The sequence below is a fragment of the Hyla sarda genome, chromosome 1, assembly GCF_029499605.1.
Source record: "Hyla sarda isolate aHylSar1 chromosome 1, aHylSar1.hap1, whole genome shotgun sequence".
NCBI lineage: Eukaryota > Metazoa > Chordata > Amphibia > Anura > Hylidae > Hyla > Hyla sarda.
Genome location: NC_079189.1, coordinates 596,598,282 through 596,625,756, shown reverse-complemented (window position 1 = coordinate 596,625,756; position 27,475 = coordinate 596,598,282). Strand labels below are relative to the sequence as shown.

The window sequence follows — 27,475 nt, the reverse complement described above, 5'->3', positions numbered from 1 at the left end:
ACGGGTCTATAGTGACCCGGTGACCCGCAATGTAAGGGGGATCGCGGGTGTCTAAGACACCCACGATCCCCCTGAAGCGATAGGAGTGAGGTGGCAGGGGTGCCACCCCTCCTATCCCTGCTATTGGTGGTCTAGACGCGACCACCAATAGCAGATCGGGGGCGGGGGGGTTTACTTTCGTTTTCCCCGTCCTGCCCTCCCACAATAGGCGGGGCAGGACGGGGAAACGACGGGGACCGGCGCCGAAGATCCACTTACCGATCCGGGCGGGCGTCGGAGGCTGCAGGCGACGGAGATCGGCGGGCGGCGATGACGTGCGGCTGGATCCGACGGAAGCCGGTGAGTTGCCTAGCAACATCTGGAGGGTACAGTTTGAGACCATTATACAGTGGTCTCTAACTGTAGCCCTCCAGATGTTGCAAAACTACAACTCCCAGCATGCCCAGACTGCTGTTTGGGCATGCTGGAATATGTAGTTTTGCAACAGCTGGAGGGCTACAGTTTGAGACCACTATATAGTGGTCCCTAAACTGTAGCCCTCCAGATCTTGCAAAACTACAACTCCTAGCATGCTCAAACAACTGTTTGCTGTCAGGGCATGCTGGGAATTGTAGTTTTGCAACAGCTGGAGGTCCACAGTTTGGAGATCACTTTGCAGTGGTCTCTAAAACTGTAGCCCAACAGATGCAAAACTGCAAATCCCAGCATGTCCAAACAGCAATCAGCTGTCTCGGCATGCTGGGAGTTGTAGTTGCGTACCTCCAGCTATTGCATAACTACATCTCCCAGCATGCCCTTCGGCGATCAGTACATGCTGGGAGTTGTAGTTTTGCAACAGCTGGAGGCACACTGGTTAGAAAATACTGAGTTAGGTAACAGAACCTAACTGAAGGTTTTCCAACCAGTGTGCCTCCAGCTGTTGCAAAAGTACAACTCCCAGCATGCACGGTCTGTCAGTACATGCTGGGAGTTGTAGTTTTGGAACAGCTGGAGGTTTGCCCCCCCCCCCATGTGAACGTACAGGGTACATTCACACGGGCAGGCTTACAGTAAGTTTCCTGCTCCAAGTTTGGGCTGCGGCAAATTTTTCGCCGTATCTCAAACTTCTAGCGAGAAACTCACCGTAACCCGCCAGTGCGAATGTACCCTAAAAACACTACACTACACTAACACCTAATAAAGAGTAAAACACTACATATACACCCCCTTACACTGTCCCCCCAATAAAAATGAAAAACGTATTGTATGGCAGTGTTTCCAAAACGGAGCCTCCAGCTGTTGCAAAACAACAACTCCCAGCATTTCCGGACAGCCACTGACTGTCCAGGCATGCTGGGAATTTAGCAACAGCTGGAGGCACCCTGTTTGGGAATCACTGGCGTATAATACCCCTATGTCCACCCCTGTGCAATCCCTAATTTAGTCCTCAAATGCGCATGGCGCTCTCTCACTTTGGAGCCCTGTCGTATTTCAAGGCAACAGTTTAGGGCCACATATGGGGTATCTCTGTACTCGGGAGAAATTGCACTACTAATTTTGGGGGGCTTTTTCTCCTTTTACCCCTTAGGAAAAGGAAAAGTTGGGGCTACACCAGCTTGTTAGTGTAAAAAAATAAAAAAAATTACACTAACATGCCGGTGTTGCCCTTTACTTTTTATTTTCACAAGCGTTAAAAGGAAAAAAAAGACACCCAAAATTTGTAACGCAATTTCTCCTGAGTACGGACATACCCCATATGTGGGTGTAAAATGCTCTGCGGGCGCACAACAAGGCTCAGGAGTGAGAGCGCACTATGTACATTTGAGGTCTAAATTGGTGATTTGCACAGGGGTGGCTGATTTTACAGCGGTTCTGACATAAACCCCCCCCAAAAAATACCCACATGTGACCCCATTTTGGAAACTACACCCCTCACGGAATGTAATAAGGGGTACAGTGAGCATTTACGCCCCACAGGTGTTTGACAGATTTTTGCAACAGTGGTCCGTGAAAATGAAAAATTTTATTTTTCATTTGCACAGCCCACTGTTCCAAAGATCTGTCAAACGCCAGTGGGGTGTAAATACTCACTGCACCCCTTATTAAATTCTGTGAGGGGTGTAGTTTCCAAAATAGGGTCACATGTGGGGGGTTCCACTGTTCTGGCACCACGGGGGGCTTTGTAAACGCAGATGGCCCCTGACTTCCATTCCAAACAATTTTTTTTCCCAAAAGCTCAACGGCACTCCTTCTCTTCTGAGCATTGTAGTGCGCCAGCAGAGCACTTGACGTCCACACATGGGGTATTTCCATACTCAGAAGAGATGGGGTTACAAATTTTGGGGGGTATTTTCTGCTATTAACCCTTGCAAAAATGTGAAATTTGGGGGGAAACACACATTTTAGTGAAAAAAAAATTTTTTTTTTACATATGCAAAAGTCGTGAAACACCTGTGGGGTATTAAGGCTCACTTAATTTCTTGTTACGTTCCTCAAGGGGTCTAGTTTCCAAAATGGTATGCCATGTGAGGGTTTTTTGCTGTTCTGGCACCATAGGGGCTTCCTAAATGCAACATGCCCCCCAAAAACCATTTCAGAAAAACGTACTCTCCAAAATCCCCTTGTCTCTCCTTCGCTTCTGAGCCCTCTACTGCGCCCGCCGAACAATTTACATAGACATATGAGGTATGTGCTTACTCGAGAGAAATTGGGCTACAAATACAAGTATACATTTTCTCCGTTTACTCCTTGTAAAAATAAAAAAATTGGGTCTACAAGAACATGCGAGTGTAAAAAATGAAGATTGTGAATTTTCTCCTTCACTTTGTTGCTATTCCTGTGAAACACCTAAAGGGTTAAAACGCTGACTGAATGTCATTTTGAATACTTTGGGGGGTGTAGTTTTTATAATGGGGTCATTTGTGGGGTATTTCTAATATGAAGACCCTTCAAATCCACTTCAAACCTGAACTGGTCCCTGAAAAATAGTGAGTTTGAAAATTTTGAGAAAAATTGGAAAATTGCTGCTGAACTTTGAAGCCCTCTGGTGTCTTCCAAAAGTAAAAACTCATCAATTTTATGATGCAAACATAAAGTAGACATATTGTATATGTGAATCAAAATTTTTTTTATTTGGAATATCCATTTTCCTTACAAGCAGAGAGCTTCAAAGTTAGAAAAATACAAATTTTTCAAATTTTTCATCAAATTTGGGGATTTTTCACCAAGAAAGGATGCAAGTTACCACCAAATTTTACCGCTATGTTAAAGTAGAATATGTCACGAAAAAACAATCTCGGAATCAGAATGATAACTAAAAGCATTCCAGAGTTATTAATGTTTAAAGTGACAGTGGTCAGATGTGCAAAAAACGCTCTGGTCCTGAGGTGTAAAATGGCCTGGTCCTTAAGGGGTTAAAATAACAGGCTATAACGGGTTAAAACGGGTTAAAACGGATAACGTAAAAATCCTATAGACTATAATGAGATTTTGTAACGGCCGTTTAATGGACGATTTTCAGGGTTTTCATAACGGAACTTCAAAGGGATCTTTAAAACGGATGAATTTTATAGTGTGAAAGCAGCCTTATATCCCGAGGACAAAAAATAAAAAAGTTTGGGAAGTTGAAATCCAACTTTCCAGACTATTCTCCTCCCTGATAGCATCTTTGGGGCTTTGAGTTTTTCATGTATGGGGGCATTAAAGTGAACCTGTCGTTAACAAAAAAAATTTTTTCTATAATGTAGATAATACCATTATATGTATATTTGTAATATACATTGGTTAAAAATGTGGACAAGCAGGGATCTGTACACCGAGGACAAGCAGGGCTCTGTACACCGAGGACAAGCAGGGCTCTGTACACCGAGGACAAGCAGGGATCTGTACACCGAGGACAAGCAGGGATCTGTACACCGAGGACAAGCAGGGCTCTGTACACCGAGGACAAGCAGAGTTCTGTACACCGAGGACAAGCAGGGCTCTGTACACTGAGGACAAGCAGGGCTCTGTACACTGAGGACAAGCAGGGCTCTGTACACTGAGGACAAGCAGGGCTCTGTACACTGAGGACAAGCAGGGCTCTGTACACTGAGGACAAGCAGGGCTCTGTACACTGAGGACAAGCAGGGCTCTGTACACTGAGGACAAGCAGGGCTCTGTACACTGAGGACAAGCAGGGCTCTGTACACTGAGGACAAGTAGGGCTCTGTACACTGAGGACAAGCAGGGCTCTGTACACTGAGAACAAGCAGGGCTCTGTACTGTACACTGAGGACAAGCAGGGCTCTGTACACGGAGGACAAGCAGGGCTCTGTACACGGAGGACAATCAGGGTTCTGTACACTGAGGACAAGCAGGGCTCTGTAAACTGAGGACAAGCAGTGCTCTGTACACTGAGGACAAGCAGGGCTCTGTGTACTGAGGACAAGCAGGGCTCTGTACACGAAGGACAAGCAGGGCTCTGTACACTGAGGACAAGCAGGGCTCTGTACACTGAGGACAAGCAGGGCTCTGTGACATGCTCCCGGCTCGCACAGCAGAATGAATGACAAGCCAGGAGCCTGCACAGAGCCCTGCTTGCCCCGCCCTCACTTCCTGTATTTGGACTCCTCATAGAGACACACGGACAATAGCTGGGACAGCATTTTCTCACCCAAAAATATAAAAAAATGTTTAATCAATGTATGTTACAAATATACATATAATGTTATTAGCTACATTATATTTAACGTTTTTGTTAACGACAGGTACACTTTAAAGAGGTACCAGTGTGTTAATTATCCACACAGAGAGGAACTTAAAGGAGATCTCCCCAAAAAAAAGTAAAAAAGTATCTCCCCCAGCTGATTGTGGGGGATCCAACAACTAGGGCCCCCAGCGATCACTGGGACCCAGGGCCCATTCATTTCTATGGGAGCGCCAAAAAGACCAGAGTACAGTTCTCGGGCATCATCGGCGCTTCCATAGGAATGAATAGAGCGCGATCAGTCTACCAGTAGACGACATGTGCTCCTCACTGAGAGCGCCGTGGTCCCGTCCTGGTGATCGCACGGGGGGGGGGTTCGTCTTTTGGCACAGCAGTCGGACCCCCTGCGATCAGTTACTTATCCACTATCCTAAGATACTTATGCATAAGATACCATATGCATGTCCATTTGAAGTGAAGGAGGACACATCAGTCTCTAAATATTATATATATTGTATATATAGACAGGTATATGTATCCCATTTAATGTATCAATCTAGTTCTATCTTATATTTTATGATTTCCTCCAGGCACTTTTGCTGTCAGGGTAAAGTCGAGAGGCTCCCGTACACAATACAGTTAACCAGTCCCATCAAAATCGGTGCCTTTGGCCAACTTTTCCCAAGAGTGTTTTGGGGCCTAAACTAAACTTAATCCTCTTGACAGCAGGAAGCCAGAAATACTAGAAATAAGCTGCCTATGTCTCAGTCTCGCCTCACCTTCCATGGCGTACTTCATGTCCTGGGCGAAGAGACCCCACATCACCTCCGCGCTCACCTTGCCCACGCTCAACTCCTGAGGAAATCTTCCGTAAACAAAAGAAACAGAGAAGAGAGTTAATTCTGAGACTTGAGATCACAGGGATTGCATAAAGCACTTCAGCTTAAGCTGTACCGTACACATGCACACTCAGCTTGGCTGAGCTTGCATGTATTCTCAATGGGGAGAGGGGGGGAAGTTACCACCAGACTCCTCTCCGGGATCAGGTAGTTGAAATCCAACACGACCGAACCTTATCTATCCCTGTCATTTGGGGAACGATGAGAGGCCCCAAACACAGTAGATGGAGATGAAAATATCAGGATCTCCCAACATTTATCTAATGCGTATGGCCAGCTTTAAACCTGAAGCAACATTTAGGGCAACCATATAATCATTAGGGCGATGGGAAGTTACCATACAACCAGGGGTGGGAGGGGATAGAGGGTACATGGCTTTATTGAGAAATCCTGTAATACAATGCAAAGGCCATTAAGTAATGGCCTCAGATAATAGGACTGCACAGTGGTGTTGCTAGGGGGGTACAGACTCTACCGGGTCACAGACCCAAAATCCACCCCGCACCCCCATCACAGAGACCTATAGTCAATAAATAATTACATTTGTAAAGATGAATAGGCACAGTATTGGGCCACAGAATTTGGGGGTGATGATGAGGAGACACAGTATTATGGAGGGGGGGGGGATTGGTGCCCAATATCAGGGGGTGATGATGAGGAAGCACTGTATTGGGGAGGTTGGAGATTGGGGCATAGTACTGGGGGGAGGGTGATGATGAGGAGGCACAGTATTGGGGAGAGAGGACTGGGGAATAGTATTTGGGAGGGTGATGATGAGAAGGCACTATATTGTGGTTGTGGTGTGGGATTGGTGCACAGTAGTTGGGTGGTGACAAGTAGGCATAGAATTGTTGGGGGGTTGGGCCACATTATTTGGGGGGGTGATAAGGAAACATTATTGTGGGGGTTGGGGGGGATTGAGGCACAGTGTTTGGGGGGGTGATGAAGAGGAGGCACAGTATTTTTGGGGTGATAAAGAGGAGGCACAATATTGTGGGGGATTGGGGCAGAGTATTGGGGGGGTGATGATGAGGAGGCACAGTATTGGGGAGGGAGGATTGGGCATAGTATTTGGGAGGGTGATGATGAGAAGGCACTATATATATTGTGGTGGTGGTGGTGGGGGGGGGGGATTGGTGCACAGTATTTGGGTGGTGACAGGTAGGCACAGAATTGTTGGGGGGTGGGCCACATTATTCGGGGGTGATCATAAGGAGACACATTATTGTGGGGGTTGGGGGGGTTGAGGGACAGTGTTTGGGGGGGGGGGGGGGGGGGATGAGGAGGCACAGTATTTTTGGGGTGATAAAGAGGAGGTACAATATTGTGGGGGACTGGGGCACAGTATTGGGGGCGGCACTGGATCACAGTATTTGGGGGATGACGATGAGGGGGCACAATATTGTGGGGGTTGGGGCACATAATTTGGGGGGAGGGGGTTATGATAAGGAGACACGGTATTGGGGGGGGGGGATTGGAGCACAGTACTTGGGGGGGGGGGGGCATCTTTTTCTACAACACCAGGTGACACCAACCTTAGCAACGCCACTTGGTCTGCCAAATATTTACTAAATACTTACCCATCACTGTAAATTAAAGTTACGTTTGTAAGAGAGGAAGCATGCAACAGGCTCCATACTGCATGCACTGCCTGGTCTGGACCTAGTATTTCCCATATACTAAGACAGGGCGTATAACAAGTCACTGTGTAACTGGCTGTCTGGAAATGCTGGGAGTAGTAGTTTTGCAACAGCTGGGGAGTTACAGGTTGCAAATCACACACAGTAGAGCAATGTTTTCCAACCAATGTGCTTCCAGCTGTTGCAAAACTACAACTCCAAGCACGCCCGGACAGCCTTTGGCTGTCCGGGCATGCTGGGAGTTGTAGTTTTGCAGCAGCTGGAGACACCCTGGTTGGGAAACACTGGGCTGGAGTGGATTTCTCTCACAAATTCTCCTAATCCCCTTGCTAGACTTCAGTCACCATCTTAAAGAAGATGTCTAGCGGTAAGAAACTTATCCCCTATCCGCAGGTTCTCCAGTACAGGGGTAAGATCAAGTGCAGTAACTATCCTGTTAGTTGGCAGTGTAGACGACCACCCAGGTAGGATGGGGAACCACACAGTGGGGCAGATGTACCAGGGATGGCAGTGGAGATCAGCAGCAGCTATCCTTTATGAGATCTGCTCCTGCTGGATCTGGTACTAAGGTCCGGGTAGAGTAAGAGCCGAGGTGCAAAAGTGCCCTGTGAGTGGTGACCCCAGGGTGCCGGAATTCACTTGGGAGTTTGTCGCCCCACTTGATTGATGGCACATAGCATGCACTTTTTCTCTCTCTCTTCTGGGCAATCACCCTTTGTATCCCGGCCTTCTGGCTAGGATCAGGGAATCACACTGCGCACATCCACTTATTTATTAATTTTTTTGCCACTGTGTCCACGTTTTGTGTTTTTTTTTCCTCACCAGGATTGGTCAGGGTGCGGTAGCCCTTCTGGGTGTCCCTCCTGCCGGCATAGGGCAGGAGGGACACCCAATGGGTTGCTCACCTCCCTGACATGCCCCGGGCATCCTTGCTTCGGCGCCCCGGCTCAGCTCCTGTGTGTGACGTTTCGCACACCGCCACGTCAGCTGGGGTAAACACACCCCCTCCATTTATCTCTATGGGAGAGGCGGAGACACAGCGTTTGTGTGTCGCCCATAGAGATGAAAGGAGGGGTGTGTTTACTCCAGCTGACGTGCTGAGTACGAAACGCGCTCTGACAGAGCAGAGCCAGGGCCCCGTACGGGAGATCACTGGGGTTCCACTTGTCGGACCCCGTGATCTGACACTTCTCCTCTATTCTGCGGATAGGGAATATGTTTCTTACCTCTGGACATCTTCTTTAAACATTCAGCCGAGGCAGCTGGATGGCAAAACAAGTCATGTCAATTACTCCTGAGCTTTAGACATTTGTCTTCTGTAGTGTTATGACTGGGGCGGAGATGGAACAAAAGGAACTCAGTTGGAGGGGTTGCATAACTGAAGAGCTGTACAGAGTATGTCAAGAACAGAACAAGCTTTATCTTGTGGAAGGTCACAGGTGACCAGCAGTACAGAGTATTTAAAGGGGTACTAAGCCCCTAGACATCTTATCCCCTATCCAAAGGATAGGGGATTAGATGTCTGATTGCGGGGGTCCCACCGCTGGGGACCTCTGTGATCTTGGCTGCGGCATCCCAGACATCCAGTGCATGGAGCGAACTTTGCTCCATGCCGGATGACTGGCAATGCGGGGCGGAGGCACGTAACGTGAAGGTCACACCCCCTCCCATAGACATGCATTGAGGGGGTGTGGCCGTGACGTCATGAGCCTCCAGCACTGCACCAGACTGTCTAAATGGATGCCGGGTGCAGCGGGGAGATTGCAGGGTCCCCAGCGGTGGGACCCCTGCGATCAGACAACTTATCCCCTTATCCTTTGGATCGGGGATAAGATGTCTAGGGGCGGAATACCCCTTTAAGGAAAGGAGGGTGCCAACTTGCATTGAGGGGGCGTGGCCGTGACGTCACGAGCCTCCGGCGCTGCACCCGACACTCTAAACTGACACCGGGTGCAGCGGGGAGATTGCAGGGTCCCCAGCGGTGGGACCCCTGCGATCAGACTACTTATCCCCTATCCTTTGGATAGGGGATAAGATGTCTAGGGGTGGAGTACCCCTTTAAGGAAAGGAGGGTGCCAACTTGCATTGAGGGGGCGTGGCCGTGACGTCACGAGCCTCCGGCGCTGCACCCGACACTCTAAACTGACACCGGGTGCGGCGGGGAGATTGCAGGGTCCCCAGTGGCGGGCCCCCCGCTATCAGACATCTTATACCCTATCCTTTAGATAGGGAAGATGATGTCCAGGGGAGGAGTATCCCTTTACGGAAAGGAGGGTGCCGCTTACAGGAGTAGAGTAGTAACCAGTCCACAGGATAGAGGCATCATCTCGATAGAGATAGGGCAGCACAGAGTATTTCTGGAAAGGAGGGTGCCGATTACAGGAGCAGGGTAGAGACCGGTCCATGGGAAGGAGCTGCCTTTGACCACAGAGATAAGACAGCACAGAGTATTTCAGGAGCTGACTTACCTACTGCAGCTACCGCTTCATACTAGAAAGTAAATGTAAGTAAATCCGAAATACACTGATGGCCCTTACTGACATCTCTGCAGTAATAGATCTCTATATTGCCGGGCTGCCCCTCATGCACTGCACTGACCTCCAGCATGCAAAAAAATAAAAATAAAACCTAAGGCAGTCAGGTGGCAGGCATATATATATGTATATTTGAGCAGCGCACTCCCTCACTCACCCCGTGTCAGTAAGCGCTGGCACCTCGGCCGACGTCAGAGTCACTTATACAACAAGAGACAGAGTAGACAGGGAGACAGACTGACAGGAGATGACATCTCTACAAAGCACAGAAGGATTAGAGAGAGAACAATAAGCAGACGCACAGCAGCGGGAGGATCTGGGAGGGGAGGGGAGCGGAGGGGTGCTTACTGGTTCAGGACAGGGGTGTAGGCGTTCTTATCCTCCTCAATGATCGATACGATCAGCGTGATCAGCTTGGGCCAGAAGTCCAGGTTCTTAATACAAGGTCCTTGTTCTTCCGGAGGTAAATCTTGCTTCTTGTTCTGCGGAAGCAAAAAATAATTTAAAATAAAGGGATATTTATATAGTCATAAGAGGAAGTGTAAAAAACAAGGTCCCCACAGCCTGTCAAGAATTGTAAGGTAATATAGGCAGGGCAGTATCTAGAACAGTGATTCCTAACCAGGGTGTCCCCAGCTGTTGCAAAACTACAACTTTCAGCATGCCCGGACAGCCGTTGGCTGTCCGGGCATGCTGGGAGTTGTAGTTTTGCAATAGCTGGATTGATAGATCTCTCCCAATACCAAAATAATGCTGGTGGGGTTGGGAGAAGCCACCAAGGACTGCCCCAATGACTACCTAAGGCAGTATGAAAGCGATGACGGGTTAACTTTCGGGTTAGCTGAAATGAGCACTGTCAGAATGAAAAACATTTTATATGTTGTACATCTTGGCAAAACATTAACCTTTCTATTTTACTTCATAAAAAAACATTATCTCCTTTTTTTAGAGAAATCACCACTAGGGGTCCCCATACCACCCAAAACATAATCCTGTCCGGCTGCAGCATCATCTTTGTCCCAGCTGTAGTACAGGCAGGGACAAAGTCCAGGAAATGTGGACGGGACTAGCACTCCTCTGTGCTCACTCCTGTTCTATCAGACTGCAGTATGAAAACAGAGAAGAGGGGTTACAGAGCAGCCTGCAGTGATTGGATGAAGAGACCCAGCACAGCACAGGGAGGAAGTGAATGTATGGTGAGTGAGGGCGGGCTCTGTGCTTGCCTTGGACACGCCCTTTCCTGAGCAGTAAAGTCAATAGAAGAGACAAATGGTCCGACACGAACTGGACTATGACTCGGGTGAGCTAAACATGTATTACAGTGGAGAGCGCAGAAAACCTTGGGTCTAACGTTGGTAGCAGTGGTGCATAGGTCCGGCAGCAAGGATCAATAAAACAGAAAAGAAGACAGGACTGCACTCACCATCCAACGGATCTTTATTCAGAGGTGCCAGGCATGTCAAGCAGGTACAGGTGTAGAGGCGGGGGACATAGCCGGGACAGACAGTTCCACGTTCTCACAGCGCTTCTTTCAGCCGGCATACGCCTATACGTATACCGGCTGGAAGAAGCGCTCTGAAAGCGTGAAACAATCTGTCCCGGTTACGTCCCCCGCTTCCACACCTGTACCTGCTTGACATGCCTGGCACCTCTGAATAAAGATCCGTTGGATGGTGAGTGTAGTCCTGTCTTCTTTTCTGATTTCCTGAGCAGTGGATGTCAGAATAAGTGAGCAGCACAAAGGAGGGAATTGTGAGCCAAATACAGAGGCTAAACACCTAAAAAAACATGTAAAGAATCTGCATGGCTCAGAGCGTAACAAGGGGCAGTTTATAAGTGAGTTACCTGCAAGTTTCCCGCTACAAGTTTTAGCTGCAGCAGATTATGTTGATTAGAAAATCTGCAGCAGATTATGTTGACTTCCGTGGAGCCTGCTGTGGAAAATCCCCCCTGCCGCAGGAAACTGGCTGGTAAGAACCATTGAGCAACTTCAGTATCTATCCTGCTGTTCAGGCATTAGGACAGGCATAGGCAACCTTCGGCACTGCAGATGTTTTGGACTACATCTCCCATGAGGCTTTGTCTGCATATTGGCTGCAAGAGCATCATGGGAGATGTAGTCGAAAACATCTGCAGTACCTATGCCTGCATTAGGACATTGTTGAAGATCTTCATGTGTCGCCACACTTACCGGATCGGTCTGGTATTCGCGGCTGTACAGCTCGTGACAGTTGTTAAATATGTACTCATAGGTAGAGTTCAGGCAGGCCTTCACACAGTCTTTGACCACTTGGCTGGCACGTGGGGGGCTTTGCAGCTCTTGTACCTGTCAGAACAGTGTAAGGTTATTGCCAGGCAAACAATAAAGAATTTTACCTAGATGAACAAGATGAAATGTCATTGCCTCCAAGCTCCAACACGTCATAAAACTGCCTTAGAAATCACAGTAAGTCAACGATACCAGTGGTCTGTGACCTGTGGCCCTTCAGTTGTTGAGGAATCACAATACATACAGAGCCGGTGGGAACTAAATGGTAGTGCACGCCATAGTGAGTTTTCGTTCTGTTCCCTATAAAATCACTTAGAGCTTTTTCCCGCTGCGGCGGCGTGGCGACCAGCCTGATTTGCAGCCTTATGGTTCCCACTTGTTAAAAATCTCCAATCTGTTATCTTCATTACTCCAGAGCTAGAGCCTGTTATTACAGTAAATAAAAGAAGATAGGGAAGCATGGTGCCAGTCCTGTATGCCAGCTCTGAGCTAAATGCTGGGTGACACATCCAGTGTTGTCAGACAGATGCAAGCTGATTCCTGCTTTCCCGCTGTTCTGCTTGTCACATCCGGCTTAGTGTCCTGAACTGACAGCCCTGATCGCTTATAACCATGCTGCCCCACTTATCAGCTGCGGAAAAGCACCGGGCAGGGGGTGAGAAACAATACCAGGGTGAGAGAAAGCGTTGGGCAGGGGAGAAGGAAATCACCGGGAAGGGGGGTAAGGGAAAGCACTACGAATGAGAGTAAGGGAAAGCATCGGGCAGGGGGGCGAGGAAAATCACCAGGCAGGGGGGGGGGCGAGGGAAATCACCAGGCAGGGGGGCGAGGGAAATCACCAGGCAGGGGGGCGAGGGAAATCACCAGGCAGCGGGGCGAGGGAAATCACCAGGCAGGGGGACGAGGGAAATCACCAGGCAGGGGGGCGAGGGAAATCACCAGGCAGGGGGGCGAGGGAAATCACCAGGCAGGGGGGCGAGGGAAATCACCAGGCAGGGGGGCGAGGGAAATCACCAGGCAGGGGGGCGAGGGAAATCACCAGGCAGGGGGGCGAGGGAAATCACCAGGCAGGGGGGCGAGGGAAATCACCAGGCAGGGGGGCGAGGGAAATCACCAGGCAGGGGGACGAGGGAAATCACCAGGCAGGGGGACGAGGGAAATCACCAGGCAGGGGGGCGAGGGAAATCACCAGGCAGGGGGACGAGGGAAATCACCAGGCAGGGGGGCGAGGGAAATCATCAGGCAGGGGGGTGAGGGAAATCATCAGGCAGGCGGGTCGAGGGAAAGCACCAGGGCGAGGGAAATCACCAGGCGGGGGGGGGGCTGGTGAGGGAAAGCACCAGGCAGGGGGTGAGGGAAATCATCAGGCAGGGGGGCGAGGGAAATCACCAGGCAGGGGGGCGAGGGAAATCACCAGGCAGGGGGGCGAGGGAAATCATCAGGCAGGGGGGCGAGGGAAATCACCAGGCAGGGGGGCGAGGGAAATCATCAGGCAGGGGGTGAGGGAAAGCACCAGGCAGGGGGGCGAGGGAAAGCACCAGGCAGGGGGGCGAGGGAAAGCATCAGGCAGGGGGGCGAAGGAAATCACCAGGCAGGGGGGCGAGGGAAATCATCAGGCAGGGGGGCGAGGGAAATCATCAGGCAGGGGGGCGAGGGAGATCACCAGGCAGGGGGGCGAGGGAAATCACCAGGCAGGGGGGCGAGGGAAATCACCAGGCAGGGGGGCGAGGGAAATCACCAGGCAGCGGGGCGAGGGAAATCACCAGGCAGGGGGGCGAGGGAAATCACCAGGCAGGGGGGCGAGGGAAATCACCAGGCAGGGGGGCGAGGGAAATCACCAGGCAGGGGGGCGAGGGAAATCACCAGGCAGGGGGGCGAGGTAAATCACCAGACAGGGGGGCGAGGGAAATCACCAGGCAGGAGGGCGAGGGAAATCACCAGGCAGGGGGGCGAGGGAAATCACCAGGCAGGGGGGCGAGGGAAATCACCAGGCAGGGGGGCGAGGGAAATCACCAGGCAGGGGGGCGAGGGAAATCACCAGGCAGGGGGGCGAGGGAAATCATCAGGCAGGGGGGCGAGGGAAATCACCAGGCAGGGGGACGAGGGAAATCACCAGGCAGGGGGGCGAGGGAAATCATCAGGCAGGGGGGTGAGGGAAATCATCAGGCAGGCGGGTCGAGGGAAAGCACCAGGGCGAGGGAAATCACCAGGCAGGGGGGGCGAGGGAAATCACCAGGCGGGGGGGGGGGGGGGGGCTGGTGAGGGAAAGCACCAGGCAGGGGGTGAGGGAAATCATCAGGCAGGGGGGCGAGGGAAATCACCAGGCAGGGGGGCGAGGGAAATCACCAGGCAGGGGGGCGAGGGAAATCATCAGGCAGGGGGGCGAGGGAAATCACCAGGCAGGGGGGCGAGGGAAATCATCAGGCAGGGGGGTGAGGGAAAGCACCAGGCAGGGGGGCGAGGGAAAGCACCAGGCAGGGGGGCGAGGGAAAGCATCAGGCAGGGGGGCGAAGGAAATCACCAGGCAGGGGGGCGAGGGAAATCATCAGGCAGGGGGGCGAGGGAAATCATCAGGCAGGGGGGCGAGGGAAATCACCAGGCAGGGGGGCGAGGGAGATCACCAGGCAGGGGGGCGAGGGAAATCACCAGGCAGGGGGGCGAGGGAGATCACCAGGCAGGGGGGCGAGGGAAATCATCAGGCAGGGGGGGGGTGAGGGAAAGCACCAGGCAGAGGGTGAGGGAAATCACCTGGAGAGAAGGAATCAGGAGAGAGAAAACAATATTCAGGGGTGAGGAAAAGAACATCTCTACATCTTCCGATCACTCACCTTCATGCGGAAGAATGTGATGCTGGTGAGTAAATCCACTGTAGACTTCAGATCCTGCAGTCTGTCCGGGCTGCTGGCAGGGAAGTTATTCTATAGGAAGATGAGAAAAGATTTGAGATAACATCAGTAATAACATCACAAGTACCAGAAAAATACCAGAAGCATCAGATTTTAGGGACAGGTTTTTTTTAAGCGTTTGTATCCTTTTGTTAACAATGTTCTTTATTAAATATCTTATGTGTGCACCTCCTAAGCAAAGCTGCACAGCCAGCACGACAAGATGTTGCGAACCATCACATCTTTTCATTATTTTCCAGTCTTCCTTTATTAATGAAACTCTTCATTTTTATTATTTATTAGGTAAGAAAGATAAAGCTGATATTTGATGATCCGAATATCCACGATGGGCATTGCTTACCTGAAGGACGGACCGCTCTGATATGCGCCATCTCCATTGCTATATCAGAGCAGATTCAGTCGATATAATGAACATGTTCACGAGTCCGGAATTTTACTTTCTGTGGCAGAATTTTCCGGCACATAAATTCTGCGGCATGCATGGCACAACAGAATCCCATTAAAAATAATGGGAGGCTGCTGCAGTGAAATTCCACTTGGAAATCTGCTATGTGAATGGGCCCGAATAGTGTAGCAGGATGACTAAGGCAGGATCAGTGGAGCTAGCAGTCCTGAATGCAGAGATAATTCCCATATGAACCAAGTGTTATGTCTCCTCATTGCACAATAGTTATTAATATATAAATGTATATATACACATCAATTTTATATATATACATATATATTAAATAGATGTGTGTGAATAGATACAGATAGATATATTAAATAGATATGAATTAGATATGTGTGTGTGTGTGTATATATGTATATATATATATACATGCATATCTATATATCATTACATATTAAATAAATATCTATATATATATATACACATATCTATCAATCTATATATCTTTATATGTTAAATAGCTGTGTGTAAATAGATATAGATATATTAAATATATATATATATGTGTGTGAACACACATATCTAATTCATCTCTATCTACATATGGGCTTGCTAAAGGCTGCATGTGCGTAGCTGAAACGTTGCCCTTTTTGAACTAGATGGAATAAACGCTTCTTCACGTTTTTTCACCACTACTTGGAGTGCTGCGGTCTTTTTGAATATCTATATATATCTACATATATATCTACACATATATCTATATATCTTTACATTTTAAATATATATATATATATACACACATGTGTATAAATATATATATATATACACACATACATATATATATATATATATATATACACATATCTGAAGAGGGAAGCAGCACTCAGGGAGCACAGTGAAGTTGGTGCAGGCAGAGCCAGACCTTGGTCAGGGGTCCAAAGTAGAGATGAGCGAACTTACAGTAAATTCGATTTGTCACGAACTTCTCGGCTCGGCAGTTGATGACTTATCCTGCATAAATTAGTTCAGCCTTCAGGTGATCCGGTGGGCTGGAAAAGTTGGATACAGTCCTAGGAAAGAGTCTCCTAGGACTGTATCCACCTTTTCCAGCCCACCGGAGCACCTGAAAGCTGAACAAATTTATGCAGGATAATTCATCAACTGCCGAGCCGAGAAGTTTGTGACGAATCAAATTTACTGTAAGTTCACTCATCTCTAGTCCAAAGGTAAACAACAAGTGATGATAAATCCGCAGCACACAAATCCATTAAAGGTGAAAAAAAGGTGAAAATGTATTCCATAACCAGGTGAATGTTACAGCGACGTTTCAACCAGCTCTCCTGGTCTTTCTCAAGCCTAACACAAGTGCCTCAAGCCTCTAGTTTTATAGGCATAACAATTCCAAGTACAATTTGCAGAATATGTGAAAATACATAACAAAAATTCACAGCAAATCAACACTTAGTGAATTTTTGTTATGTATTTTCACATATTCTGCAAATTGTACTTGGAATTGTTATGCCTATAAAACTAGAGGCTTGAGGCACTTGTGTTAGGCTTGAGAAAGACCAGGAGAGCTGGTTGAAACGTCGCTGTAACATTCACCTGGTTATGGAATACATTTTCACCTTTTTTTCACCTTTAATGGATTTGTGTGCTGCGGATTTATCCTAACTTGTTGTTTACCTTTGGACCCCTGACCAAGGTCTGGCTCTACGTGCACCAACTTCACTGTGCTCCCTGAGTGCTGCTTCCCTCTTCAGATATGTGTCTGTGTGTGTGTGTATGTGTATATATATATATATATATATATATATATATATATATATAAAATCCAAAAATAAGCAGAACATCAAGAAAGATGAAGGTCTGTAGGCAGAGTGCACGCATGCTGGAGCCACGGTCCTCTGGTTCCTTGGTAATAACAGTAGTAATATGCAGCACACCGAAATGTCATGCAAAGTGCTTTAGTCCATATGGTACAAAAGCGACGTTTCGCCGGCCTCACGCCAGCATTCTCACTTGAGAATTCTGGCGTGAGGCCGGCGAAACGTCGCTTTTGTACCACATGGAATAAAGCACTTTGCATGACATTTCGGTATATATATATATATATATATATATATATTTTTTTTTTTTAACTATGTCAGTTGCATGAATTGGCAATCACTGTCCTCCGCAAGCAGGGAAGCTTTACATGCATAACCTTAAACAAAACGTTCCCCTAGTAGGGTCACAGGTAAGTTAACGGGGTACATTCACACCGCAGACATCCAGCCGGCAGAAGTCCCATTGTTTTAAATAAGATTCTGCTGCTCTGAGCACACTGTGTATTTTTTGTGGCGGAATTCAAACGGCAAAAGGTACGTCCACCCAAAAAATGAACATGTCCATTCTTTGGGCAGAATTCCGTGCGGTCCTACCACCAGGGACTTAAGCTGCTGCAAGCCGGCAGAACGTACCCTTACGGACCATACTACTGAAAATGGGGCCTGGCTGAAGGATATGGGCACTGGAGAGGAAGCCAGCATGAACATAAGACCCCACACCAGACCATGACTTCTTAACCAGTGTGCCTCCAGCTGTTGCAAAACTACAACTCCCGGGCATGCTGGGAGTTGTAGTTTTGCAACAGCTGAAGGCACACTGGTTGGGAAACACCGCACCAGACCATGACTGGACGGCAAGCTCCAGTTTGCACAGCGGTGCCATAGAAACCTCTCTTTAAATGACTTTACTATTTGCTAAACTATTATGAAGAAGCGGCTGATCCGTCGACATTGATTTAACCCAGATAAACGTGAGCGAAGATAGTCACTGGCAACGGGAACTTAGGCTGCGACTTCAGCATAAACAAACAGCATTAACCACCCCGCTGGGGAATCCTAATCTATGACAACTGACAGGTAGTTTACTATTCTATAATAGTCTATGACAAACTACCACAAATCTCCAGTAGAGGGCGCTGTGCTGAGGCCATGAATACCATGAATGTAACAACAACTGTAATATCAGCATTGGAACATAGAGAACATTTTATAAAAGGGAGAGATTTCTCTGGAATCATAAAAAGAGCAGATGGAGAATGTTTTATAATTTAACAGCCAGACAGCTTGGTGGGAGCCGCGCGGCCGTGAGGGCGCCAAAAAGATGTCATTCTGGCACACGGGGTTCTTGCTAAATGCCCAGCGCAGCAGTGGTTGGGACCAGACATAGCAGAATAACAGCAGCCAAATAGGATGCTGACAGCGCCACCCGCTGACAACCAGCTGTGGGGATGGATGACGGGTTACGGGCGCAGGAGACACGGCGAGAAATTCCAGCACTGATCGCGACGCAGATGGATAAGACAAGAAGAGCTGTGACCTGTGTAACCTCTTCAATAAAAGCCCGCTGCCCACATCAGCTATGAATAGAAGACGGGAATCAGTACAGGATGAGTAATGTATGTACAGGGACCCCACCCCACCAGCAGAATAGTGAGTACAGCTCTGGAGTATAATACAGGATATAACTCAGGATCAGTACAGGATAAGTAATGTAATGTATGTACACAGTGACCCCACCAGCAGAATAGTGAGTACAGCTCTGGAGTATAATACAGGATATAACTCAGGATCAGTACAGGATAAGTAAAGTAATGTATGTACACAGTGACCTCACCAGCAGAATAGTGAGTACAGCTCTGGAGTATAATACAGGATATAACTCAGGATCAGTACAGGATAAGTAATGTAATGTATGTACACAGTGACCTCACCGGCAGAATAGTGAGTACAGCTCTGGAGTATAATACAGGATATAACTCAGGATCAGTACAGGATAAGTAATGTAATGTATGTACACAGTGACCCCACCAGCAGAATAGTGAGTACAGCTCTGGAGTATAATACAGGATATAACTCAGGATCAGTACAGGATAAGTAAAGTAATGTATGTACACAGTGACCTCACCAGCAGAATAGTGAGTACAGCTCTGGAGTATAATACAGGATATAACTCAGGATCAGTACAGGATAAGTAATGTAATGTATGTACACAGTGACCTCACCGGCAGAATAGTGAGTACAGCTCTGGAGTATAATACAGGATATAACTCAGGATCAGTACAGGATAAGTAATGTAATGTATGTACACAGTGACCCCACCAGCAGAATAGTGAGTACAGCTCTGGAGTATAATACAGGATATAACTCAGGATCAGTACAGGATAAGTAATGTAATGTATGTGCACAGTGATCTCACCAGCAGAATAGTGAGTACAGCTCTGGAGTATAATACAGGATATAACTCAGGATCAGTACAGGATAAGTAATGTAATGTATGTACACAGTGACCTCACCAGCAGAATAGTGAGTACAGCTCTGGAGTATAATACAGGATATAACTCAGGATCAGTACAGGATAAGTAATGTAATGTATGTACACAGTGACCTCACCATCAGAATAGTGAGTACAGCTCTGGGGTATAATACAGGATATAACTCAGGATCAGTACAGGATAAGTAATGTAATGTATGTACACAGTGACCTCACCATCAGAATAGTGAGTAGAGCTCTGGGGTATAATCTATATATATAAAACTCAACGTGTGTGTGTGTGTATATATATGTATGTATATATGTGTGTATATATATATGTATGTATATATGTGTGTGTGTGTGTATGTATGTATATATGTGTGTATATATATATGTATGTATATATGTGTGTGTGTGTATGTATATATGTGTGTGTGTGTGTGTGTGTATGTATATATATGTGTGTGTGTGTGTGTGTGTGTGTGTATATATATATGTATGTATGTGTGTATGTTCCAGCATCACGTCTAAACGGCTAAAGATATTAACATGAAACTTGGCCACATGTTACTTATATGTAAACAACAAACATAGGATAGGTGATTTAACCCTTACTCACCCCCATTTGCCAGGGGCGGGGTTTATGTTTAAAGTCCCATACAAGTCAATGGGAAATATATGTTACTGCATAACTTCCAAACGGCTGGAGATATTTTGATAATACTTGGTCACATGTTACTTATATGTCCACTTAAAATATACGATAGTTAATTTAACCCTTAACTACCCCCATTTATGAGGGTCGGGGTTTTTGTTTAAAGTCCATTGCAAATCAATGGGAAATGTATGTTCCCACATAACTTCTGTACGGCTGGAGATATTTCAATACCTGGTCACATATTACGGGTCGGGATAGGAGGTCGGGATAGGAGGACGGGATAGGAGGTCGGGATAGGAGGACCGGGATAGGAGGACCGGGATAGGAGGACCGGGATAGGAGGACCGGGATAGGAGGACCGGGATAGGAGGACCGGGATAGGAGGACCGGAACAGGAGGACCGGGACAGGAGGACGCGATAGGAGGACGCGATAGGAGGACTGGATAGGAGGACTGGATAGGAGGACGGGATAGGAGGACGGGATAGGAGGACGGGATAGGAGGTCGAGATAGGAGGTCGAGATAGGAGGTCGAGATAGGAGGTCAAGATAGGAGGACTGGATAGGAGGACGGGATAGGAAGACTGGATAGGAGGTCGGGATAGGAGGACGGGATATGAGGACGGGATATGAGGTTGAGATATGATGATGGGATCGGAGGTCGGGATATGGGGTTGGGATATGACAAAAATATATGAGGACGGGATATGAAGTCAAAAGCTTCCTCCTTTGTTTATTTTCCTCCCCAACAAGGATTAGGAAGGAAAAACCGGGCAACGCCGGGTATTCAGCTAGTACAGGATATAACTCAGGATCAGTACAGGATAAGTAATGTATGTACACAGTGACCTCACCAGCAGAATAGTGAGTACAGCTCTGGAGTATAATACAGGATATAAATTAGGATCAGTACAGGATAAGTAATGTAATGTATGTACACAGTGACCTCACCAGCAGAATAGTGAGTACAGCTCTGGAGTATAATACAGGGTGTAACTCAGGATCAGTACAGGATAAGTAATGTAATGTATGTACACAGTGACCTCACCAGTAGAATAGCGAGTACAGCTCTGGAGTATAATACAGGATATAACTCAGGATCAGTACAGGATAAGTAATGTAATGTATGTACACAGTGACCCCACCAGCAGAATAGTGAGTACAGCTCTGGAGTATAATACAGGATATAACTCAGGGTCAGTACAGGATAAGTAATGTAATGTATGTACACAGTGATCTCACCAGCAGAATAGTGAGTACAGCTCTGGGGTATAATACAGGATATAACTCAGGATCAGTACAGGATAAGTAATGTAATGTATGTACACAGTGACCTCACCAGCAGAATAGTGAGTACAGCTCTGGAGTATAATACAGGATATAACTCAGGGTCAGTACAGGATAAGTAATGTAATGTATGCACACAGTGACCCCACCAGCAGAATAGTGAGTACAGCTCTGGAGTATAATACAGGATATAACTCAGGATCAGTACAGGATAAGTAATATAATGTATATAAACAGTGACCTCACCAGCAGAATAGTGAGTACAGCTCTGGAGTATAATACAGGATATAACTCAGGATCAGTACAGGATAAGTAATATAATGTATATAAACAGTGACCTCACCAGCAGAATAGCGAGTACAGCTCTGGAGTATAATACAGAATATAACTCAGGATCAGTACAGGATAAGTAATGTAATGTAATGTACACAGTGACCTCACCAGCAGAATAGTGAGTGCAGCTCTGGAGTATAATACAGGATATAACTCAGGATCAGTACAGGATAAGTTATGTATAATACAGGATAGCATTGTACAGTGGTGATATAAGAGCGAGAAAGTAGATAACATCCCCTAACACTTATATTCCAAAGAACTCAATATGGTTGCAGCTTGTCACACAGGAAAGGTCCCCGAGACAGCAGCTTGATGGATCACCCTGATACATCTATAAGATCTGATAAATCTATGAGAATGTTCTGTGCTGCTTTACGAAGCAATGTTCCGGAATTTCTTTAGCCTATGCTACAAAAGCCTATTCTCCCCCACGTGTCATTAACACCTCTGTGCTTCCATATACAATACTGCACGATGTGTAGAGTGAGCGCTCCGGGGTTAACAGGATTGTTAATTCTGCTGGTTTAACTCCGGGCACTCAGCAGGTGTCAGCTGCAAGCAAGAGTGTGGGGTGTGATCCTGTAAATGAGGCACAAGAGGTGCCAGATCGTCAGCCAGGGGACAGCAAAAATCCTATGTACTGAGGATGTATACACAAGAAACAAACAGCAGCCTAAAGAAAGAGTATATGGTAGCCACCTCCTCATTGTAAGCAGTGTTTCCCAACCAGCGTGCCTCGAACTGATGCAAAACTACAACTCCCAGCATGCCCGGACAGCCGAAGGCTGTCCGGGCATGCTGGGTGTTGTAGTTTTGCAACAGCTGGAGGCACGCTGGTTGGGAAACACTGATCCTGCTTTCAATGAGGAGGTCATTTCCTGTAGTTTGACATCATTTTGGGCATTATTCCTGTAGTGTGACATTACAGTGTGCATTTTCCCTGTAGTGTAACATCACGGTGTGCATTATTCCTGTAGTTTAACCACAAAAGTAGCATATATATATATATATATATATATATATATATATATATATATATATACATACATATATATACACACTCACCGCTCGATAAGTATCTAGGTGTTCAGGAGTCCGGGGTCACGGGATTGTCCATGTAGACGCTTCTGTGGTGTGCTCCACAGAAACGTCTACGTGGACGATCCCTTTGACCCCGGACTCCTGAACGCCTATATAGTTATCGAGCAGTGAGTGTGTGTATATATATATATATATATATATGTATGTAGATATATATATATATATATATATATATATATATATGTATATTGGAGGCCGGAAGAAGCTGTTAGCCTATGAGCACCATCATCCATTGATCTCACAACTGATAATCTGGAACACAGAATTCCACTAGACCGGTGAGTGCAAGTGAGTATTCTTTTTAGCTATCAGAGTATTGTACTAGTATTTCGCATCACTTAGCATCACGGCAGGGAACCGAAATATTAGCAGCAATGGCCCCTGACACCGCTTTAATTAGTCCATCATCCAGTTACACATTAATAAATGGAAAGCAAAAGCAGTGCCCTCCTAACCCTCTACCAAATATATATATATACATACTTCTTTTGTGGTTGTACTATGTATACTTTATCTTAGTATATGCACCTTGCAGGTATCATTTTGGTTGGACCCTATGGCCCAGATTTATCAAAGAATGTCTACTTTAGAGCTATTTTCCCACGTTTATTTGGGTGGTGGGTTTGACTAGCGTGCATCTTGTTTATCAAGAAGGTGCAGCAGGATGATGAATTTTGCGCAGCGCTGCTGTGGTGGGAAAAGCTCTACCACATACACTTTTTCTAGACGCTTGTGAGGGAGGGAAGCAGACACTTTCCTGGGTCCTGTATTTGGCAGGTTAGGTGTTTTTGTTTACACAGAGCTGCCGGGACATTTTTACTTGCGTTTTAGACGCTACAATAAAATTTGATTGCGGTGTCTAAGAGCTTTAAGATGGGCATCACCGTGATCGGACCACCCAGCTATGAACCACGCTCAGCTCCTGAGTGCGTGTCATAGAAGGGGAGTGGGACGCTGTTGTCCAAAAGAGGTTAAAGGTTAAATCGCGGAAGGTAGAAGTGATTCTCACGCCTACTGGTAGGTAGTGTAGCTTTGCAGTGTGCAAATTATTTCAGTACTGTGGTATCACTGTATGCAATATTCCCTTAGAGTGCCTACTGTGACATCAGAGTGCATTACCCTTGTAGTGTGACATCACTGTATGCATTATTCCAGTACTGTGGCATCACTGTATGCAATATTGCCGTAGAGTGCCTACTGTGACATCAGAGTGCATTACCCTTGTAGTGTGACATCATTGTGTGCATTATTCCAGTACTGTGGCATCACTGTATGTATTATTCCAGTACTGTGGCATCACTGTATGCAATATTCCCGTAGAGTGCCTACTGTGACATCAGAGTGCATTACCCTTGTAGTGTGACATCACTGTACGCATTATTCCAGTACTGTGGCATTACTGTATGCAATATTCCCATAGAGTGCCTACTGTGACATGAGAGTGCATTACCCTTGTAGTGTGACGTCACTGTGCGCATTATTCCAGTACTGTGGCATCACTGTATGTATTATTCCAGTACTGTGGCATCACTGTATGCAATATTCCCGTAGAGTGACATCATTGTGTGCATTATTTCAGTACTGTGGCATCACTGTATGCAATATTCCCGTAGAGTGACATCATTGTGTGCATTATTCCAGTACTGTGGCATCACTGTATGCAATATTCCCATAGAGTGACATCATTGTGTGCATTATTCCAGTACTGTGGCATCACTGTATGCAATATTCCCATAGAGTGACATCATTGTGTGCATTATTCCAGTACTGTGGCATTACTGTATGCAATATTCCCATAGAGTGCCTACTGTGACATCAGAGTGCATTACCCTTGTAGTGTGACACCACTGTGCGCATTATTCCAGTACTGTGGCATCACTGTATGCAATATTCCCATAGAGTGCCTACTGTGACATCAGAGTGCATTACCCTTGTAGTGTGACACCACTGTGCGCATTATTCCAGTACTGTGGCATCACTGTATGCAATATTCCCATAGAGTGCCTACTTGTGACATCAGAGTGCATTACCCTTGTAGTGTGACACCACTGTGCGCATTATTCCAGTACTGTGGCATCACTGTATGCAATATTCCCATAGAGTGCCTACTGTGACATCAGAGTGCATTACCCTTGTAGTGTGACATCATTGTGTGCATTATTCCAGTACTGTGGCATTACTGTATGCAATATTCCCATAGAGTGCCTACTGTGACATCAGAGTGCATTACCCTTGTAGTGTGACACCACTGTGCGCATTATTCCAGTACTGTGGCATCACTGTATGCAATATTCCCATAGAGTGCCTACTGTGACATCAGAGTGCATTACCCTTGTAGTGTGACACCACTGTGCGCATTATTCCAGTACTGTGGCATCACTGTATGCAATATTCCCATAGAGTGCCTACTTGTGACATCAGAGTGCATTACCCTTGTAGTGTGACATCATTGTGTGCATTATTCCAGTACTGTGACATCACTGTATGCAATATTCCCGTAGAGTGCCTACTTGTGACATCAGAGTGCATTACCCTTGTAGTGTGACACCACTGTGCGCATTATTCCAGTACTGTGGCATCACTGTATGCAATATTCCCATAGAGTGCCTACTTGTGACATCAGAGTGCATTATCTATGTAGTGTGACATCATTATGTGCATTATTCCAGTACTGTGACATCACTGTATGCAATATTCCCATAGAGTGACATCACTGTGTGCATTATTCCTGTACTGTGACATCACTGTGTGCATTAGTCCTGTACTCCTGAGGAAGCCACCACTTGGTAAGGCGGAATGCGTGGAGCAAGCCGGTCGCCTGACTCTGGGTGAAATTGTCCTTAGTTTCATTGCCTACTTCAGTAGTTGTTATTTTTTGCAGCCAGAATCCCACTTTTATTGCATAGTCGTCAGGGCTTATTACCTCCTTTTTACTTGGGGGGGTCCTGGGGATTTTGCCATACATGTTATCTGTGCACCTTATCATACATCCTTCTAATATTATTCTTTTTGGTATATGTTGATCGGTTACTAGATTGGATGCACTGGGAACTTTATACTGAGATTTCGTTTTTTGCTGTCACACTGTGAGATTCTGGCGTGCATATATGGTTGTTTATGTACAAGTAATTTATTTACCTTAGTTGCCTATTTGCACAAGTCAGGTGATAGAGATGGGATTACATTCCTAGGCTCTATGAATTATTTTGTATGTTTTTAAGTTGTTTTAATGGTGTCTGTATCCCCTCCTTTTTTGTTCTCAATAAAAATTAAATTCTATCATTTATATTTATACAGTAGTTGATGTGCATTCACTTAGGTTGTCAGCTTTTCTCCTTTTTTGTATTGTTATAATTTGACAACTGTGTCCGCACCCACAGTGTATTTATCAGTGGTGCCCATCATTCTTTGTGTTGTGTTAGTCCTGTACTGTGACATTACTGTCATTATCCACATACTGTGACATTACGGAGTGCCTTATTCTTATACTGTGACATCACTGTGTGTATAATTCCCGTAGTGTGACATCACTGTGTGCAATATTCTCATATTGTGAAATCACTGTATGTGTTATTCTTGTACTGTGACATTACTGAGTGCATTAATCCTGTATATCGTGTGTATAATTCCCATAGTGTGATATCACTGTATGCATTACTCCCATAGTGATATCTCTGTATGCATTATTCCCATACTACGTTATCACTACATTAGCCCTGTAGTGTAACGTCCCTGTGTGTATCATTCCTGTAATGTGACATCACTGGGTGCAACATTCCCATACTGTAAAATCATTGTGATCATGTCTTCCCTATACTGTGACATCACTGTGTGCATTATCCCTGTGCATTAAGGAGACCAAAACATAACTTCTGAAAGTGTTCATGGTGGAGTAAGACTCCATTCCAAGTTTAGCACTAAGGCTCTATGGTTACTTGTTATGTCCCTCGCTTTCTCCCCGCACAAACTTCTTTGGAGAACTTGCAGTTACTTATTCTCTCCCCCTGCAATGGTTTGTTCCTTATTCCTTAAAGGGGTACTCCGCCTCTAGACATCTTATCCCCTATTCGCTGGGGATCTCCCTGCTGCACCCGGCGCTCTTTTAGTGCGCCGGGTGCAGCGGAGGAGGTTCGTGACGTCACGGCCACGCCTCCTCAATGCAAGTCTATGCAAGTTCGCTCCGTGCACCGGATGTCTGGAGTGCCGCAGCCGAGATCGCAGGGGTGCCCAGCGGCAGGACCTCCACGATCAGACATCTTATCCCCCATCATTTGGATAAGATGTCCAGGGACAGAGTACCCCTTTAAGCCCAAAATAAACTATTTATTCTAATAACTGGATAGAATCTTTGATGCACAGAATTTCTAACAGTGAGCAGCTGGCATTTCCCAAAATATCTCGAACTCCATCTAATATACAGTTTCTTCAAAAGAGGTGAACTCATCTTCACTTAGAAAGAAAGACGACAACAATATTACAGGTCTACA

The 27,475-nt window shown here is 46.5% G+C and overlaps 1 protein-coding gene across 12 annotated transcripts in view; it reads right to left on the bottom strand.

Annotated features, from left to right (window-relative positions):
- UNC13B (unc-13 homolog B) overlaps positions 1-27,475 on the bottom strand; it is a 427,170-nt gene that overhangs the window by 51,105 nt on the left and 348,590 nt on the right. For all 12 annotated transcript variants that reach the window (XM_056547105.1, XM_056547097.1, XM_056547089.1 and 9 more), the window contains 4 exons: positions 14,837-14,926; positions 11,931-12,065; positions 10,088-10,221; positions 5,446-5,531 (listed from right to left, as the gene is read on the bottom strand). In XM_056547105.1, coding sequence (XP_056403080.1) covers positions 5,446-5,531; positions 10,088-10,221; positions 11,931-12,065; positions 14,837-14,926 — 445 coding nt within the window. The remainder of the gene's footprint in view (positions 1-5,445; positions 5,532-10,087; positions 10,222-11,930; positions 12,066-14,836; positions 14,927-27,475) is intronic.